Source organism: Nyctereutes procyonoides, unplaced genomic scaffold, assembly GCF_905146905.1.
Source record: "Nyctereutes procyonoides isolate TBG_1078 unplaced genomic scaffold, NYPRO_anot_genome, whole genome shotgun sequence".
NCBI lineage: Eukaryota > Metazoa > Chordata > Mammalia > Carnivora > Canidae > Nyctereutes > Nyctereutes procyonoides.
The window spans coordinates 9,018,718-9,037,855 of record NW_026575040.1 but is presented as its reverse complement, the minus strand read 5'-3'; the positions used below and the strand labels follow the sequence as shown (position 1 = coordinate 9,037,855).

General features: G+C 38.0%; 1 protein-coding gene across 1 annotated transcript in view; it reads left to right on the top strand.

Moving 5' to 3' along the window:
* Window positions 1-19,138, top strand: part of IQCH (IQ motif containing H) — a 200,814-nt gene that overhangs the window by 44,985 nt on the left and 136,691 nt on the right. The window contains exon 5 of the mRNA XM_055319891.1: window positions 17,443-17,563. Within this exon, the coding sequence (XP_055175866.1) occupies window positions 17,443-17,563 (121 nt within the window). The remainder of the gene's footprint in view (window positions 1-17,442; window positions 17,564-19,138) is intronic.

Genomic DNA, 19,138 nt, shown 5'->3' with positions numbered 1-19,138 from the left:
TTCCAAACTTATCTGTTTATGCTAAACAGAAAAAAAGGCAGAGTGTTCATGGGAGAGGCTTTTTTTCTTCCTTTTTTGCTCTTCGTGAGAAGTAAGAACCCTAAGAAAATGACCAGCATTCTTTTACTTCGAACATGAGTCATGAAAGTAAGTCCAATGGGCCTGGGATGGTAACAACAGACAGTAGTGACTGGGTGTAGCGCTAAGTCTTTATCACTGGAGTGCATTGTTATGGAGACAGGCCTTCCCTGGAGGAGGCAGCCACTGCAGCTCTAGCCCTATGGCGGGGTTCTCAGGAGAAGCTGGAAATGCATATTCATATTTTTGGTGAAATCTCTTGATTCGCAGTTGTTTGTTCAGATAATTTTTTAAAATTCCATGTAGTTCAAAGAAAGTGGCCTCCAGTCTACACCTGTATTGCAGGTCGGCAATTTGCAGCTTAGAGAGCCCAAGAATGCTACTAATTTGCTGCAACCCAGGGTGCGACCCTCGACTTTACAGGATTAGAGATTTCATTTTGTCTGAGTTGGATCAGTCTCTGGGATGCAGCTGAACTCATAAGAGACTGACATATAAACTGGAATGCCATTTTATTTATTCTAAGAAGAGCTGTAATGGTCAGACAAGCCAGAATGTTCCAGTGAGCCTGATCTGCTGAGCACATTGTATCCTTCTTAGAAAGCTATACGGAGGCCCAGTCAGAAGGCTGCTTAGTGAACAGGGAAACTGACTGAGGGTAATTAGTTGGATGATCTTCATGGTGAGCAGCATCACACATTTATAGTCCGATGCATCCATCTGTGAAGCTCCTCCTGCCAAAGGGATATGAATACATCTCTGTGGAGTGCTTTATGGACACTGAGAAATTCTAACTCTCTGATTCAACTTTTTATAATAACTATCTGCTTGGACTTGACTCTGTGAATTCTCTTGCACTGTGCTGAGCTTCTCATATCTGTGCCTACATCGATCCCTGTGGAATGAGTGATATTACTCCCATCTTACTGATAAACTGAGGCATAGAGAAATTATGTTACTTGCTCCAGCCATGCAGTTAGTGACTGGGACAGCCCAGATTCAAATCCCAGCCTATGTTCTTAACCACTGCCTTTCTTTTTATAATTTCCTATAAAGGGCCACTGCCTTCAATTGGCACCTAGTTTCTCTGACAACACTACAACAATCACATGACATTCCATTTGGGGCCTGGGTCTTTTAAAGCAACTTGGGCCCAAGCAAATCGCATTGATCTTATACTCATTTTTTTAGCTGAAGGCTCAGAGTTGGGAATAGGAGTGGGGGAACATGTCTCCTTGTCACTACTCTATCTCCCTATCTGAGTAATTGGAGTACCCAGAGGAGGAGAGAAACCCTGGCTAGAAGAAACAGGAGGCCTGAGGCATCAGGAAGAGAATGAGAAAGATGAGAAGAGAGATAGGAAAAAAAAACAGTAATGCAAAGTACCCTTGGGGATTTCTTGGTGAGATACCCTGTTTCCCTATCTCCCAAGGAGAGCCCAGGCAAGTTACTCAGCACTGGACAGTTTCTGAAGCCACTGTGGCCACTTAGAGCAAAAGAATTCTCCTTTCCCCATGCTTGGCTGGTGAGAGGCCCATATGTGGCTGGTGGTCAGGTTCAGTTGTCCTACTATCTCACGTGACCTAAGCACTCTGTTTAATATGTTCCTAAGAAAATTCTCTTCTGGGTTTCAAAACACTGTTTTCCATTTCTACCCAAAAGGGGGCTGATCCTTGTAGAAAGTTATCAGGAGACACTGTAAAGTGAAAACAGGCACTGACCCAAGAGAGGTAGCTGACCACTGAGAAAACATTCCAACATCCTCCTCTTGACCCATTTAAAGATATATTGGATACCTGATACTGGATTCATGTAATATAACCATAGTTTACGGGGAAAGAGGATTGACTTTCTGCCAAGGATTTTTACAACTGTACCCCTCTCATTATGGAATTACCATCTAACCTAAAACATTGAAATCCCAAGGAAAGATGCCACAATTTTCCCACAGACATAGGTTTATTATTCCATCTACCCATAGTTTCAACTGTAGGACCTAAACTTCCATCAGAGGGAGGATCATTCCCCCATAAACTCCCATTTTCTCATCTTGAACACTTGCAAGGACACCTAGCTGTGCTTTTGCTCCAGGCTGCACTTTAAGCTGAAATGTATTACCTGCCCAGGAAACTGCATTTTAAGTAATAGCCACCATTTCTGAGTGCTCCTCCATGCTGGGCATGGTGGTAAGTACAATATACACAAATTAGCTCATGTAATCTTCACAGTAACCCTACAAGTTAAATACTGTTACCACTTTCATTTGATATTTGGGGAAACAGAGGCAAAGTGGTTAAATAACTTGCCCAAAAGCACACAGCTACAAGTCAAACTCAGCCAGTCAAGTTTAATCTTTATTCTACAGTACCCCCAGGTACTTTGAGGATGATGACTTTGACCTGCTCCTGAGGAGTAGATCTGGGACTCAGCCAAAACCTGCTTCCTTGATGACCAAGGAATTTGCTAGAGAAATTTCTCTGCCTTGATCTGGGAATAGAAGTAAAAACATCAAGCTACTCAGTAAGAGACTATATTACTCAAGGCTTAGAACAAGAAGAGAAGCTGGTTCTTCCCCCCTCCCAGGCTTATTGAGAAAGAACTGACAAATAATGTTGTATAAGTATAAGGTGTCCAATGTGATGACTTGATACACATATACTATACTGTGAAATGATATCATCCATCATCTCACATAATTACCTTTTATATGAGTGTGTGTGTTGTGAGAACATTTCTCTCAGGGCACTTGGGGGGCTCAGTCCTTTGAGCATCTGCCTTCAGCTAAGGTTATGATCCCAGTTCGAGCCTTGAATGGGGCTCCCCACTCAGCTGGGAGTATGCTTCTCCCTCTCTCATAAATAAATAAACAAACAAACAAATAAATAAATAAAATCTTTTTAAAAATCTACTCTCTAGAGCTGGTACTTTTAAAGATGGAAAATTACTTCAATTAGACCATAACCTCCTTTGAGGACAGGGATAGTACCAAATCTGGTAAGAATCCAATATAGTTACTATTGGTTGACGTGTATGTGGTTAATGACCCTTTTTTTTTTCAAGATTTTATTTATTTATTCATGAGAGAGAGAGAGGCAGAGGGAGAAGTAGGCTCCATGCAGGGAGCCCAACATGGAACTCGATCCCAGGTCTCCAGGATCACGCCCTGGGCTGAAGGCAGCGCTAAACCGCTGAGCCCCCTGGGCTGCCCTGGTTAATGACTTTTAATAACAATTTGGTAAGGACCCATGTAATTGAGTTAGGCTGTGTCAAGTTAATTTAAATAATGAAATACCACATGCCTCATTTGGCTACATTTGTAGAGCACTCTTCTTTTTGGTCATAAAAGATATCTCCCCAGATCTCTTCAGGTAGAATTTATTTTCCCTTCCCTAGATCATTATTGTATGCTTTTAAAGTTTGACGTGCTATGCCTTGAATTTACTGAGCCACATCAAAGAACAGTTGAATAAATAAAAAGATATATTATATTCTTGAAAAGGAAAAATGATTATAATAAGAATGCCAGTTGTTTCCAAATTAATATTTATATCTAGTATAATTCCAATCAAAATTCTTATGGGTTTTATTTGGTTTGTATGGAATATTAATTCTTTTCAACTTGCCAGCGTTCATCATCTGGAAAAATAAATGGGCAAAAGCTTCAGGTTTTTTTTCCTAAAGAAGATTAATGAAGGTAAATTTTTCAGACAACTTGTTAAAACATATGATAACATTAACATAATTATAATAGCATCATATGGGTAGAAAAATTAACAGATCAATGGAATAAGAAACTGAGCACAGATATTGAACTGAGTGTAAAAAATAGCTTTGAATGTAGGAAAGGTGACACTGTAAGTTTGTGGGAAAGTGAGGGTCGGTTAGATGTGCAGTGCCAAGTCACTGGATTAATGATTTGGGAAGAGAGCATTCAGTTAAGTCCTGACTTTACATCCTAACCCAAAGAAAACTCCTGATGGATTAAAGGAGAGAAAGATGTTAAAAAAGAAAAAAATAATAAGAAAACCATAAAAGGAGAACTAGTTTTCAAATTAGCCAAAGGAAGATTTTTTTTAAATACCATAACCTCACGTGATATTAACAGCCTGCCTTATAAGAAAAGCCCATATATTGGATCCCAATCCTAGATCGGTCCCTAACTTCTATGTGATCTGGGGGCAAACCACTTATCCTTCTTGGACCTTAGTTTGTTCACGGGTAAATTTAGGGCATTGGATCACACCATCCCTAAGACTTCTTCTAGTTCTGATAACCTATCATTCTGAGCAAAATCAATTTCCCTTGCTTCCCTTCCTTTCCTTTTTCTGACCACCAATAAGATGGTGGGAAAACGGAAGAGCAGACCAGGTGAAACTGTTTTCTCTTCTGATGGTGAAAACAAAATTCACAGAAGGTATTGATGTTTTTCCCTTTGCAATGACACATTTCATAAAGCATCTATTGAGTGCCTATGGTGTACCTGACCTTGCCCTCATGACTATTATGTGTTACCACTTTTAACACTCAGAGTGTGTCAGAGAGATCCTGTCTCCCATTTTACGGATATGAAACTCTGGGCATAGAGGCTAAGATATATGACCAAGCCCTAACATTATTATGTGCCTTACTCAGAATTTGGACCTATATTTACTTTTGACAGTCTGATTCAGAGTCTCAGAAAATTATCTCAAGGGGAATTGTGAAAAGGGCAGGGTCTTACACACACACACACACACACACACACACACAAACAACACACTACTAAGATGACTGAATGCTCTTCCTTACAAATCAGCTTCTCTACTAATGAATAATGTTGTATTTTTAAAGTGGGCTGAGTTTGTATTTGGGGTTAATGCCATCATTGACTTAGGCAAAAATACCTGAATGGGACACGCTCCTAGCCTGCTCTCAGGTTTGCTTGGGCTTCTCTTCTGTAGAGTTTACAGATACAGCATAGAAATTATGGCAAAGCCCAGTGGAGTCGTTGAAGTAAAAGTCTCAATACTGCTCAGGAAGGGATGCCAAATTAAATAAAGAGAGCCCCCAGCAGTTCTGCAGCTGTGTGCCAACCCAGCTGCTGGTATGAGGTAAATGAGGACCGAACTCCTTCTCACTTGTGACCCTTGCCGGTATTTAAACAACAATGCCTAGAGACTGGCACACTGTTCTAAAATAAGGCAATGAATCTCAAGAGCAAAAATAGTTAAACTACATGATAAACCCACTCACAAAGTTTTTCTTAGGTTTTCACCTTTCAGACCACCAGTTAAACTCATTTCCTAAAAAAAATAAAAAAATAAACTCACTTCCTCTCATGGGCTCCTGGTGATGGTTGAGATGATGTATTCCATCTAAGTATCAATTTGTAATACGCAGCCCTAAGTTTACAGGAGGAAAATGGCATAGAACCTAGAGGTCCTCCAGTTGCTGTCTTTTAATATCTTGTGACAATGTTTGAGCGGTGCTGTGGTATAATATTCACCAAAATGCAAAAGTCACAAGTGTAAGCAACTCAAGTCATTCTTTATTCTTGTATGATATATAACAGACATGTAGATGAAATCCCAGGGCTTTATTGGTCTCTTGTAATTGCTTTTCTAGAATGTTTAAATTTCTTCTAGAATGTTTAAATTTCTACTGGAATGCTACAGAGAAATGCTATTAAATATAGAGAGGAAAAATAGCAACAAGAAGTAGACTTCTATTTGACTCCACTGAAAAAACCCGGAGTCTAGTGTGTTTCAAGCTCCTTTGAGGAAACATTTTATGTAAAACCAGGTTGTCCCTTATCTTTACCCTCTGCAGAATGGTCTCATACTAATGAATCACAGCAATTACTGCTGTTAGGTATACCCTAATCCTTTGGTCAGTTTTTTTTTACCCAAACTGCATTCCAAAAAATACTGGCTCCTTGGAATGCGAATAGGTGTTCCATGAAAGTAGAGTTTTATGGCCGCACAGAAGTGGGAAACGTGAGGTTGAAGAGAATCAGGCTGACCTCCATACAGTTAGGCTGCTTAGAGTCATTGACTCCATACTGGAGTGCACCATGAATCTTCACCGGGAGCACAGTCCCTGCGGTGAACAGCGTTACCCAAACATCCTCTGACCCTTTTCTACAGAAGAGCTCATAGAACCATATTCAGAGGAAGGCACTTTGGGAAGCTTTGCTTAAATGCTACATTTTAACTATTTTCAATGAGAAAGTGTTTAGACAATACTACATATTTTTCTTTCTTAGTCACATTTTACTGGAGTTTAGTATTTTCTTGGAGGCTTTGGGACATTATAACTAGCTTAACTCTTTTATGTGTGATGTGCTGTATGGGGCTTGTGAGGTGTGTATATGCTCATACCTCAGACTTCTGTGTGATCAAAGTAATATTTCCTCTGGAGTCTCCTCCATGGTCATCTCTACTCACCTCATTCTTTGAGTCTGTTCCCAATGCCATGGTCACTTCTGCTACTGACTCCCCTGGCCTCATCCTAAGACCCTTTCCAGTTTTGAGAAGTCTAACCCTCTGTGTGCCTTATCTGTCCTCACTCCTTCCTTCTTTCCTTCTCCCTTCCTTCCCTTTCTCTTTTACTTTCAATATTGGTAAATTTCTGCTTTCTCTTTTTCTCTCTCACTCTTGCTGGGATTTACCAATTGAATTCATCTTTTCTAAGAATCACTTTAAGCTTCATTTCTCTATTTTTTCCTCTATTATATATTTTCTATTCCATTGATTTTTCCTCTTATCTGTTTTTATTCTCTTCCTCCTATTTATTTTGAGTTTATTTTACTCTTCTTTTTTATTTCAAAGCTTTTAAAGGTAGAATCAGATGATTGATTTTTGACCTTTCTTCTGTTCTAATGTAAGCACTTAGACTGATAATTCCCCTCTCAGCAGTGTTCCAGCTATGTCCCACAAATTCTCAAATGTTGCATTTTTATTATCATTCAGTTCAAAATTCCTAGTGATTTTTTTCTTTGACTCATGAGTTATATAGAAGGGTGTTGTCTTAGTTTTCTCATTCTTATTGAATTCTGATTTAATTCCATCAAGATCAGAGAACATACTCTGTAAGATTTAAATCTTTTGAAAGTTGATTGAGACTGATTTTATGGTCCAGGATATAATTCATTTTGGTGAATGTTCCATGTACATTTGAAAGGAATGTGTATCCTACAGTTGTTGGTTGTAGTGTTCTATAAGTATCAATTAGGTCAAGATGGCTGATGGTAATATTGAGATATTCTATATCCTTATTAAGTTCTTAAAATCTCTTTGTTCTACAAATTACTCAGGGGAGATTTCTAAACCTTCAACTCTGAAAACTTGTCTATTTCTTCTTTTAGTTCTGATGATTTTTGTTTCATATATTTTGTGTTAATGTTATTAAAGACATATATGTTTATGATTTTTAATGTTTTGTTGGCTAATTGACCCTTTTATTAGTCTTTCTCTATAAGTCCTTGTCTTAAAGTCTACTTTGTCTGATATTAATATAGCCATTCCCTCTTTCTTTTGCTGTCTGCTTACATGGTATATCAATCCTTTGTTGTTGTTACTACAACTTGTGTCTTTAAAATTAAAATTCATCTTGGAGTGCATAGGTGGCTTGGTCAGTTAAGCATCTGACTCTTGATATTGGATCATGTTATGATCTCAGGGTTGTGAGATTGAACCCCATGTCAGGCTCTGCCCTGGGCATGAAGTATGCTTAAGATTCTCAGTCCCTTTGCCCCTCCCCACTGTGTATATGTGTTTGCTCACTCGCTCTCCCTAAAAATAAAATAAAATAAATAAAACAAAACAAAATAAAATTATAATTCACTTCTTATGGTAGCATATAGTTTTATCTTTGGTTAAAATCCAGTCTGATAGGGCAGCCCTGGTGGCTCAGCGGTTTAGCGCTGCCAAAAGCCTAGGGCGTGATCCCGGAGACCCAGGATCGAGTCCCACGTCGGGCTCCCTGTGTGGAGCCTGCTTCTCCCTCTGCCTGTGTCTCTGACTCTCTATCTCTTTGTGTATCTCATGAGTAAATAAATAAAATCTTTTTTTTAAAAATCCAGTCTGATAATCTCTGCTTTTTAATTAAAGTGTTTAATCCATTTTTATTTAATGCAATTATTAACATAGTTTGATGTAGGACAACTATTTTTCTACTTGTTTTCTATTTTTACCATCTCTTTTTTGTTCCTTTGTTGTCTGGCCTGACTTAGGGTTATATGATTAAAAATTTATTTTAATAGTCTGTCTTACTGACTTCTTTTTTCTTACTGACTTTTAAACTATATCTCTTTTGTGTTATTTTTAGTGGTTCCTCTACGATTACAATATGCATCCATCCCCAACTTATTAGAGTTTCTGCAGAATTAATATTGCACCAGTTCACGTACAATGTAAAGTATTTGCAATTTCATTTGTGCTATTGTCCCAATCCCTTGTGGTATTGTCATGTGACTCATACATATTGTAAACTTCACAGTATAATTTTTGCCTTGAATAGTCAATTGTCTTTCAGAGAAATTAAGGGAGAAAAATACATAGTATTTTATATTTACCATAGACATCTAAGTTTCCATGTTGTGTCATTTTCTGTTCACCTAAAAAACTTCCTTTAGGGATGCCTGGGTGGCTCTATGGTTGAGCGTCTGCCTTTGGCTCAGGTTGTGATCCCGAGGTCCTGGGATCAAGTCCCACATCAGGCTCCCCACAGGGAGTCTGCTTCTCCCTCTGCCTGTGTCTTTGCCTCTGTCTCTCATGAAAAAATAAATAAAATCTTAAAAATAAATAAGTAAATAATAAAAATAAATAAATAACTTCCTTTAAACATTTCTTGCCTGCTTAATGCAATGTGACACAGGCCTGCTGATGACTCATTGTTTTCTTTTGAAAAAAAGAAAAAAATCTTTATATTGCTTTTACATAGAATTGTGGGTTGCCAGGGTGTTTTTTTTTTTTTTCATTCAGTGCTTTAAAATTCCTTTGTTTCTAATAAGTCAGCCATCATTTGGATCATTGATTCTCTATAGATAATGGATATGATCTTTTTTTTTTTTTTTCCTGGCTGCTTTCAAGTTTTTTCTTTGTTTAGCTTCCAGGGGGTTGATTATGTTGAGTCTATGTGTCGTTTTCTTTGTGTTTATCCTGCTTGAGGTTCATTGAGCTTCTAGGATCATCTGTGAGCTTATGTTTTCCAGAAAACTGGGAGACATTTGGCCATTATTTCTTTAAATATTTTCCTCCACATTTCTCTCTCTCCACTCTTTCTAGGACTTCAATCACATACAAATTTACAGCATGATATTTTCTTGTAGGCTACTGAAGATCTATTCTTTTTTAAATGTCTTTTTTTCTTTCTGTTCTTCAGATTAGATAATATCTGTTGATCTTTTTCAAGTTCACTCCCTTTCCTTCTGCCCATTCCAATCTGCTGTCAAGCCTACCCAACAAGCTTTTCATTTCGCAAATTCTACTTTTTAATTATAAAATTTCCATTTGGTTCTTTTTCTATAGTTTTCATTTCTCTACCAAGATTTTCCATCTGTTAATTCATTCATGATCATATTTCCTTTAAGGTCTTTAACATATGTATAATAACAGCTTTCAAGTCTTTATCTGCTAATTCTACCCTCTGAATCATCTTGAAGACTCTGCCATAACTGCCATTCTTTCAGGCTGTCTCAATTCTGTGAATTCAGAGTTATGAAATGTATCCAGGAACAAATCCTTCACATAAAATTCGTCTTATTGATAGATAAAAATATACCTATTTTACAGAAGATAAAATTGAGACTCAGAGAAGCTAAATGACTTACCCCAGCACATTTCTAATTAAATGACAGAGCTAGGGCTGAAATCTAGTACACTAAGCCCATGATTTTTGCTTTTATGCTATAGATGCCTCTCAAGGGAGTTTTTCTGCAGCTCCAAGAATGCTGGTAATCCTTAGTCTGAGAGGAAGTGAGGCTCCTACTGTATCTGTGTGAAATGACACTGAGAAAGGAGATAGAGTGATAGGGCTTTACTATGAGGATAGGAGTAGGGCTGGTGACCTGAGTTGTTTGGCTTGAAAGTTTCAAAAACTCAGGAAGCAAAAAAATATAGTAAAAAGCACTGGCCCATGAAGCAGTGACGTGCCCTTTTAGTTCTCCCTCTATTGGGCAGATTAGGTGTGTATCCTAGCTATGTTCCCTTCCCAATCTTTAGTATGCCACTCATAATATGGGAAGAAGGGCTGGGGCAGGATTGCAGAATATGGCTGTGCAGGTTTCAATTCACCAGAAGATTCTGGAGCAGAGTAGAGGGGTATGATATAGCTCCAGTCCTCACCCCTCCCTCCCCCTCAGAAATATTCTCTGAAATACAGAAATACTGAAAAACAGAAATACTATTGGTAAATTATCAAAATATTGAGATTCTCAGAAATACTATAAAATCTGTAGAGAAGACAAGCCAAGCAAGCATCCTTGTATTTTTTTCTCTTTTGACTAGGGGACTTGAGAGAAAGAGGTGAAATTGGAAGGTAAATAATATGTCGAATTCTTCCAGAGAGAAATGACATCTTAAGGATTCTACTGAAATGATGCAAAACCCCTGGGACTGGAGGGTGGGAGGACAAAATACAGCAGAACTTGATGTTGGATGTTCACCAGAATATCAGGAGAGGGAGGAGAGCCTACAAATTTTTAAAGACTGTATATATCCTGAAACGGAGGCTTCTTTGACCCAGGCCTTCAGGTAACAGAAAGATGGAGAACACCCAGAATATTCAGTTCTCATGTGTTGCTGGAAAAGAAAACACAATGGTAGCAGACAACAGGGAATGAGATGCTACATCAGAGTAAGCAGACTGTCGGGGCAGAGCTGCCCAAGAATGTACAAGGGGGAGAGAAATGATATGACCACTGTACTGATTTATTATATACATCCCAGTATTTCACCCAGAGCTAACAAAAGAAAGGGATAGGAGGAGGGAGGGACAACCATAGGCTGCAAAAGGCAAAGCCTAACCCAGAAAAAAAATATAACTCAAGGAACAGAAGGAATTTTCTCACAATTTCTTCACATTATAGCACAGCTTGATAGGAACATAAATTAAGTAAAACTAGAGCTCAGTCATGAGATGATAAAATAGCAGAATGAGATAAAAAGGGAGGTTGCAGACATAAGGAAACACATTGAATACCAAAATACTTTATGGAACTAATAAATAAACTATAAATAGGAAGAACAGAACAGACACTGCTGAACACTGAAATATAGGCATGGAGAAAAGACTGTAAGCACAGCAAATGTAAAGGAAAAAGACAAAGGAAATTAATTAGAAGCTAATAGATATGCATAGTAGTTTGTTACAGACTAAGCTGCTGTAACAAAAAGATCTAAAAATATAATGCCATAAATAGATTAGTTTATTTCTCACTCACAAAACAGTCCACAGGTGAGAAGTTTAAGGTTAGTAGAACAGGTCTGCTCCATGATAGGGAGCATAACCGAGAGAGGGTTCTGGATGCTGTCTCATCTCATTCTTGTGGTTACAGACACTCTATTCCAGTGGTTGAAGCTGGCTCCTCTCTACACCCATGTTTTCACCCACAAGAAGGATAAAGAGAGTTCAGGGCAGGCATTCTAAGGAGATGGCCCAGCCGTTATACTTATTATCACTGCTGCTTATGTCTTACTGGTCTGAATTTGGTCACATGTCCACATTTAGCTACCAGAGATACTGGGAAATGTAGTCTGAACTGGATAGATGTGTGCTCAGCTAAAAGATTTCTATTCTAAAATGAACCAGGAGAGAATGAATAGTTAGGTACCACAACATAAAAGATAAAAATAAGCCATTTTAAGTGTCATTTAATGACACTTGGTGTCTCTAAAACAGGAAACCCAGAAAATGAAAGAGAAAATGTATCCAGTGATATAATGGGAAAAAAATTCCAGAATGAAAAAAGAATGAAATCTACAGGTAGAAAGCACTAATTCCCAGGAAAATTTGATGAAGAGTATTACATCAAAGTATTTTCAAGTTAAACATCTGGATTTCAGGGGCACCTGGGTGGCTCAGTGGTTTAGCATCTGCCTTCGGCTCAGGTCGTGATCCTGGGATCCTGACATCAAGTCCCGCATCAGGCTCCCCAAAGGGAGCCTGCTTCTCCTTCTGCCTCTGTGTGTGTGTGTGTCTCATTAATAAATAAAATCTTAAAAAAAAACACTTGGGCTTCAAAAACAAAGAATGTTTCAGACATCCAGGCAAAAAGAAAAGTTACCGGGATCCCTGGGTGGCGCAGCGGTTTGGCGCCTGCCTTTGGCCCAGGGCGCGATCCTGGAGACCCGGGATCGAGTCCCACGTCGGGCTCCCGGTGCATGGAGCCTGCTTCTCTCTCTGCCTGTGTCTCTGCCTCTCTCTCTCTCTCTCTGTGACTATCATAAATAAATAAAAAAAAAATTTAAAAAAAAAAAGTTACCGACAAGGTTACCCCTTGAATCAGGTTGGCATCAGATTTCACAATATTCATCATAGAAGACAATGAGTCAGTGTCTGCAAACTTTTGAGGAAAGAGAGGATGACCCCAGATATCATTCAAGTATAAATATCCACGAGTACTTGTTGGAAAGGACTGCTTGATAACCAAAAGCAGACAATTAAATCAATCAAAATTGATTGATTTCGGGATCCCTGGGTGGCGCAGCGGTTTGGCGCCTGCCTTTGGCCCAGGGCACGATCCTGGAGACCCGGAATCGAGTCCCACGTCGGGGCTCCCGGTGCATGGAGCCTGCTTCTCCCTCTGCCTGTGTCTCTGCCTCTCTCTCTCTCTCTGTGACTGTCATAAATAAATAAAAATTAAAAAAAAAGTCTTAAAAAAATTGATTGATTTCAATCAATCAATTTTTTAATTTTTTCAATTTTGATTTCAAAAGCCTGGGTGGCTCAGTTGGTTGAGCATCTGACTTTTTATTTCAGCTCAGGTCATGATTTCAGGGTAATAAGATTGAGCCCTGAATTGGGCTCTACTCAGCATGGAGTCTACTTCAAGATTCTCTCCTCTCCTTCTCCCCCTCCCCCTGCTCATGCTTTCTCTCTTTCCCTCTCTCAAAAATGAAAAAACAAAAAACAAAAAACAAAAAAAACAAAAAACAGACAAACCATAAGAGACTCTTAATTCTAAGAGACAAACTGAGTGTTGCTGGAGGGGAGGTTGGTGGGGGGATGAGGTAACTGGGTGTTGGCTATTAAGGAGGGCATGTGATGTAATGAGCACTGGATGTTATAAGCAACTGATGAATCACTAAATTCTACTCCTGAAACTAATAATACACTATATGTCAAGTAATTTTAAATAAAATTTTAAAAATAAATCAATAAATTAAATCTTCAAAAAAGTCAATCAAAATAAGGAACTAGCATAGAGAAACCATGACACTGGATCCATTTACACATAGGATGAATACTAAATAATCCTAGCAATTATAGTTTCAAAACAATGCGGATATTATAAATCTGGACAACATAAAAATAATAATATAATAAAAAATTGGAAGGTGAGGGGTAGCAAGAGAGTTTTAATGTTCTCATCCTTTGAAGATGGGATATATTATTCAAATTTAAAACATTTTTTAAAAAAACCTAAATGTTTTTCATAATCATTTTTATTTAATTATAGGGTAGTAGTCCATAAACAACTGCCTGAGGGCTGACCACCTGTTTTTGCACATAAAGTTTCATTAGAACACAGCTCCACTATTTGTTTACATATTGTCTATGCTACTTTCTGGCTATAACAGATCAGAACAGCCTAAACTATTTACCGTCTGGCCCTTTAAAAAAAGTCGCCAGCCCTTGCAGAGGAATCTTTTTCAACTCACAGGAATCTTGTGGTAAAGAAATATTAACTTGAGGTTTAATAATTTGTTGAGTTCAATTCAGTCTTCCCCTCATATTAAATTCATGTCAAAAATTAAATTTAATAATGTAATATAAATCCTATTTTTATAAACTGATATATTAATCATTCCAAAGATATCAGAAATAATGGATCACCTAAAGATATTTGGTATGATTTCTTAAACTTTCATCTTTGTGTTTTTGTGCATTAATTGGAACCTTTATAATGAGCATATATCATTTTTTTACCAGAATCATAAAATAGAATGGTTTTTCTATTTGAAAACACTAGAAGCAAATATACCAAATTATTAACAATGATTAATTCTGGCTGGCAGGAATGTGATTGCTGTTTTCCTTTTTAAGCTTTTGCATATTTTTTTAAAGTTTAAAAAACAATTAAGCTGTTATAGAAGGTTGAGGCACTAAGCGACAGAGTTTTGGAAATAGTAATGACATGCCAGATATAAAGAACATTGTTCTATTTCTATGATAGTCCATATCATGTTATACAAACTACAGAGCATGGTTCCAGCCTGAAATACAAAGATGACATAAAGGAGAAGCCAGAAACATATTTGACTTCTGTTAGGCAATCGGCACATTCATAAAGCTGGTTTCTTTAGTTTGCATTAACCTACCACTTGGTTTCATCCCCTGCCCTCCCCTCCTGGTACACACACCATACTCCAGCCACAATGAGTTTCTCACCTTCCATGAAGTCTTCATGCGTCCATATGCTAGTCTGCTCTGTTGCCACTATTCTTTTTCCCAATAATTGCATCCTCTTCTCCATGTGATATGATTCAATGCTTCTTTTAAGACAGAATTTAAATATCACTTCCTGCAGTCCGCCTCAACCGTGGCTGCACATCAGAATCACCTGGAGAGCATTATAAAAATGCTGAAGCCCAGGCTCCAGCCCAGCCATTTGGGTTTATTCGCCCAGAGTTGGGGCCCAGGCAGCAGTATTTTTATTTTTATTTTTTATTTTTTTATTTTTTTTATTGGAGTTCAATCTGCCAACATATAGCATAACATCCAGTGCTCAGCAGCAGTATTTTAAAAAGCTCCCTGAGAGATTCTAACATACAGCTTGGGTCTTGAAGTCTTCTGCAATGCCAGGATACAGAGTTAATTACTCCCTCCTCCGCATTCCCATTGCCCTTAACTTTTCCATTCCTCATGAAACCTAACGCCGATCGCATTAAAGTTAGTGTTATATAGTAAGTGCTCAGTAAATGCTGAAGGTTGTTACATGCCTTCTCCCTCCAAGCAAGCAAATGCAAAGGTGGTTGTCCTTCCCAGGGGAGCAGACAGCAGAACGGGCTCATGTTTCACATCCAATAACACTGCGTGCGGGGTTTATTTCTATAATCTCAAGAGGATGTCAACTCCCAACTGTAACCCTCTTCTCCATGCCTCTACACACACACACACACACACACACCTTGAGTCTGGCTTTTACATTGTTGAGATAGCTGCAATTGAAACAGCTTTAATTTTCTGTTAAAATTAACAGAAACCAGCATTACGCATGTGTTGACTTCCCGACAGAACTGGAATATCATCTGCTTTGCACCCTCTCCTTTGTGTCATACTTTGCATTGTGTTTTATGTCGGATCCTGCTACTCTGGCTTTCAAGAGCAGGTTGTCAGGTATACTTTGTCAAAGGCTTTCAGAAAATCCAGATACATGATGCTCTGTGCCCTGAAACTGCCAATCTGTATTTTACGTCTTCGCAATGCTTGACAATTTTATTCAAGTGGAATCCTTCTTTCTTCCTCTGATTTACCTTTGCCTCCCTGACCCTGACTTCAATCAGACAAGTGGAGACCCTTCCATTTTTGCTACTGAAAATCAGCTACGTACATGCCATGTCTGCAGAACATGGTAGTGTTCACCTTGGGTAATTAGGAGGTCCTGCAGGCCACTTGGGTCTGGAGGTGAGGTGGGGCGAGGAGTGCTGGGGATGGGACAGAGACCAAGGTGGATCAGCAAGATGGAAGTTCCATAATAACACCACGTGCACAGCTCCTCGCTGTCATTAAGGCAAGGCCCATGGCACTCCTCTTTCCTCCTCCAACTCACCTAGAAGGCAGGAAATTGTGCTTCTACTCTTTCCTGTTTAAAAAACAACAACAACAACAACCCTACTTACAGTCATTTTAAACTGTCCTCACTAAATGCTTGGTGTTCACAGGATGGTGGCTGCTTACAGTTTCCCTTTGTTCATACAGGCATTTTTCAGCTAACATTTATTTGGAGAAGTGACTTTTCTCCCCTCACTTCCCTCCCCAGGCTTGATGAAATTTCTCTTTTCCCATGACCTTAAGGAGCAATAAGGTGTGGTACAACAGAGTCTAATGGCAAATTTCACTAATGTAAAATCAAATTAATCTTAAAATTGATAATCTGTGTATTTCTTGGGTACCGTGTGACCTTAAACAAATCTAATATCAGTCTTGGTTTTTTTATTAGCTAAAGGGCAAATTGTTGTCTAATTCCTTTAGAAGTTATACAGATTAATTAATGTTTGGAAAATGATTTGAAAATTTAAATCAGTCTATAAATACCAAACAGCTACATCTTCCCTGCTAGGAGGGCCCAGGTAATTCATAACCTCTTCTAATAAAGGTAAAAATAGTGTACTGGAGCTATACAATTAAATGTGATTTATATGCAATATACATATTAGTCTTTAAAAGCTCGAAGCAATTCATATTTCATAACTATAATAAAAGCATTTAATGACTTTAGAAAAGGTAATCATCTGCTGTAACTGATCTAGATATCAAGTCTCTCACTCTCTCTGAGGTTTTCAGGAGTCCACTCAAAGTTCTTTTTCAACCTATTAATGTTGACTGATACATTTATCTTTTTTTTTTTAAATCTTTTTTGGTTTGTTTGTTTTAGGGGCATGTGGGGAGTGGCAGTAGGAGAGGGAGACTCTTAAGTGGGGGCTTAATCTCACAATGCTAAGATCATGACAGGAGATGAAATGAACAGTTAGACGCTTAACAGACTGAGCCATTCAGGCAACCTGATACATCTATCTTGAAATTCTCCCAGTTTGCTCGGTTTATTTTTTACTCTTACAACTCTAATATGCATTTCCTGGGAAATTTGCCTGTGCAAAACTTTGCTGTATTCAAAATCTCTTCTGTCAAGATTTAGCACTTTTATATCATAGTCATTAAAATTGAACAAAATCTTAATAGTTTCCTTATTAACTACTATAGTGACTTTGCATAGTGGAAATCACAACATGTTAATTGGATTTAATTAACTATTTTAAATTACACAAACTCCTGACAGTAGACAATAGCACAGGGTCCTCACGAGCAATAAAATTGGAGCTGCTATTGCTACTTTATTAAAACTTAATGAAACTATTCATAATCTTATTTATTGTTTACAAGAAAACTGTGTTCATTTTGAAAGCAAAACTGCCTGCTGAAAACGAATTTTTGATTGTCTAGGTGAAGGTTCAGAAGTTAATAAAAGGGTCTACAATAGCCAACCTCACGGTTCCACCAACTTCTCACCGCACAGATCCCTACTTCACCCCCATACCTGTCCCACAAGCAGATGCCAGGAAAGGTTAGTGATTCAATGACCATTTTATGTGCTTAGGAATCTATGGGAAAGAGCATTGAGGTGGGATAGGGAATTTGAATTCGGACTCAGCCACTAATTCTCCTAGGTGACCTTAGACAAGTTGGGGTCTTCACTCTGGCCTGAATTTGCTCCTCTGTAAATCAGAAGGTTGGACTAGACAACAACTAGAGTCCCTTCCACTTCTAAAGCCCATCATTTAAATAAATAAATAAATAAATAAATAAATAAATAAATAACCCGTCATTCCAGGGATTTACTATTGATTTAGATGTTGGCGGTATTACGTGTTAAAATTATTATTGTGTTTACATGGTATTACTAGAATTTTTCAAGCTTCTGAGCAGATAGATTCTGATGCTATTCTGGTAGCATTTAAAAATTTATTTTAATATACTAGTATGCAAAAATATGAAGCCAGAATTAATGAAAATGGCATTTAAACCATTTAAATTCTACTGTTCAGGAAACCAGTGGATTTCTAGTTTTTAAACAAAAGGTCATATCATCTTCATCCCAGTATCCCCAGTGTCCAGAGCCATGTTGGTTGAATGAATAAGTAAATGAAAGAGTAAGTAAATTACTAAGGACTGAATGTTGTATCACCCTCTCTACTTCTCCCTGCTACTTAATTTAATTGGCTGAAGAGTTGAAAAATGCGTAAGTGGATTCCCTTTTGTATCTCAAATATAACCAAGGGAGATAGTCTTTAATTATTCCCATCTCACTTTCTATCTGTTGTCTGGAATAGTTTGGACCTAGAGTTGCTTCCCAAAGGTTCTCTTGGTCCTTGGAGATTTAAAGTTCTCCATCTTGTCTGCTCTTTTTACTGACCTGCTGCTGGAGAAATAGCAGAACTCAAGAGAACCCAGCATCATTAAAAGCTCCTTAGTGTGTGAAGCTCACGACTATAACTATTACTTTTTCTAGTTATAAACCATATTGTTCAGAAATCTTTGTGACATATGATTTTACTTAGTTTACATCTTTACTCCCTGCGACTGTGGAATGACTCCAGCAGAATTCTTGCTTTAATAACATCTTACATTCTTCCTGGATCAAATTAAGATGAATGAAATAGTGAATGAATGCATCAATCAATCAATATCTACCTTAGCAATAGACATAATGAAAAAAACTGATGCAAAACAAAGGTTAATCTAGAACCATGGCAACTTGACCCAGAAAAAAAAATCATTTTCATCCCTCAATTATCCACCAGAGAACAGATGGCCTACCATAATATTTGTATTTAATCAGCCAATTAATCAACATATATTTATTGAGTACTCACCATGTGTCTGGTACTGTGCAAGGTAATAGAAGCATCAGGAAAGCACAAGCCACAGAAATGTAAATACAGTGTCTAGAATTTTACATGTTTCCAATGCCCTTAACTGTCATCTCAGGTTCACACAAGTCCAGCAAGAGGTAAAGGACTGACAACACCCAGAAGAGAGAGTTGTTTTGGAAAATGCAGGACAAACTTCCTGACTTTTTCTCCAGTTACCTTGCTACATCCAAAAAAGAAAACAAACTCTTTTTTTTTTTTTAATGGTT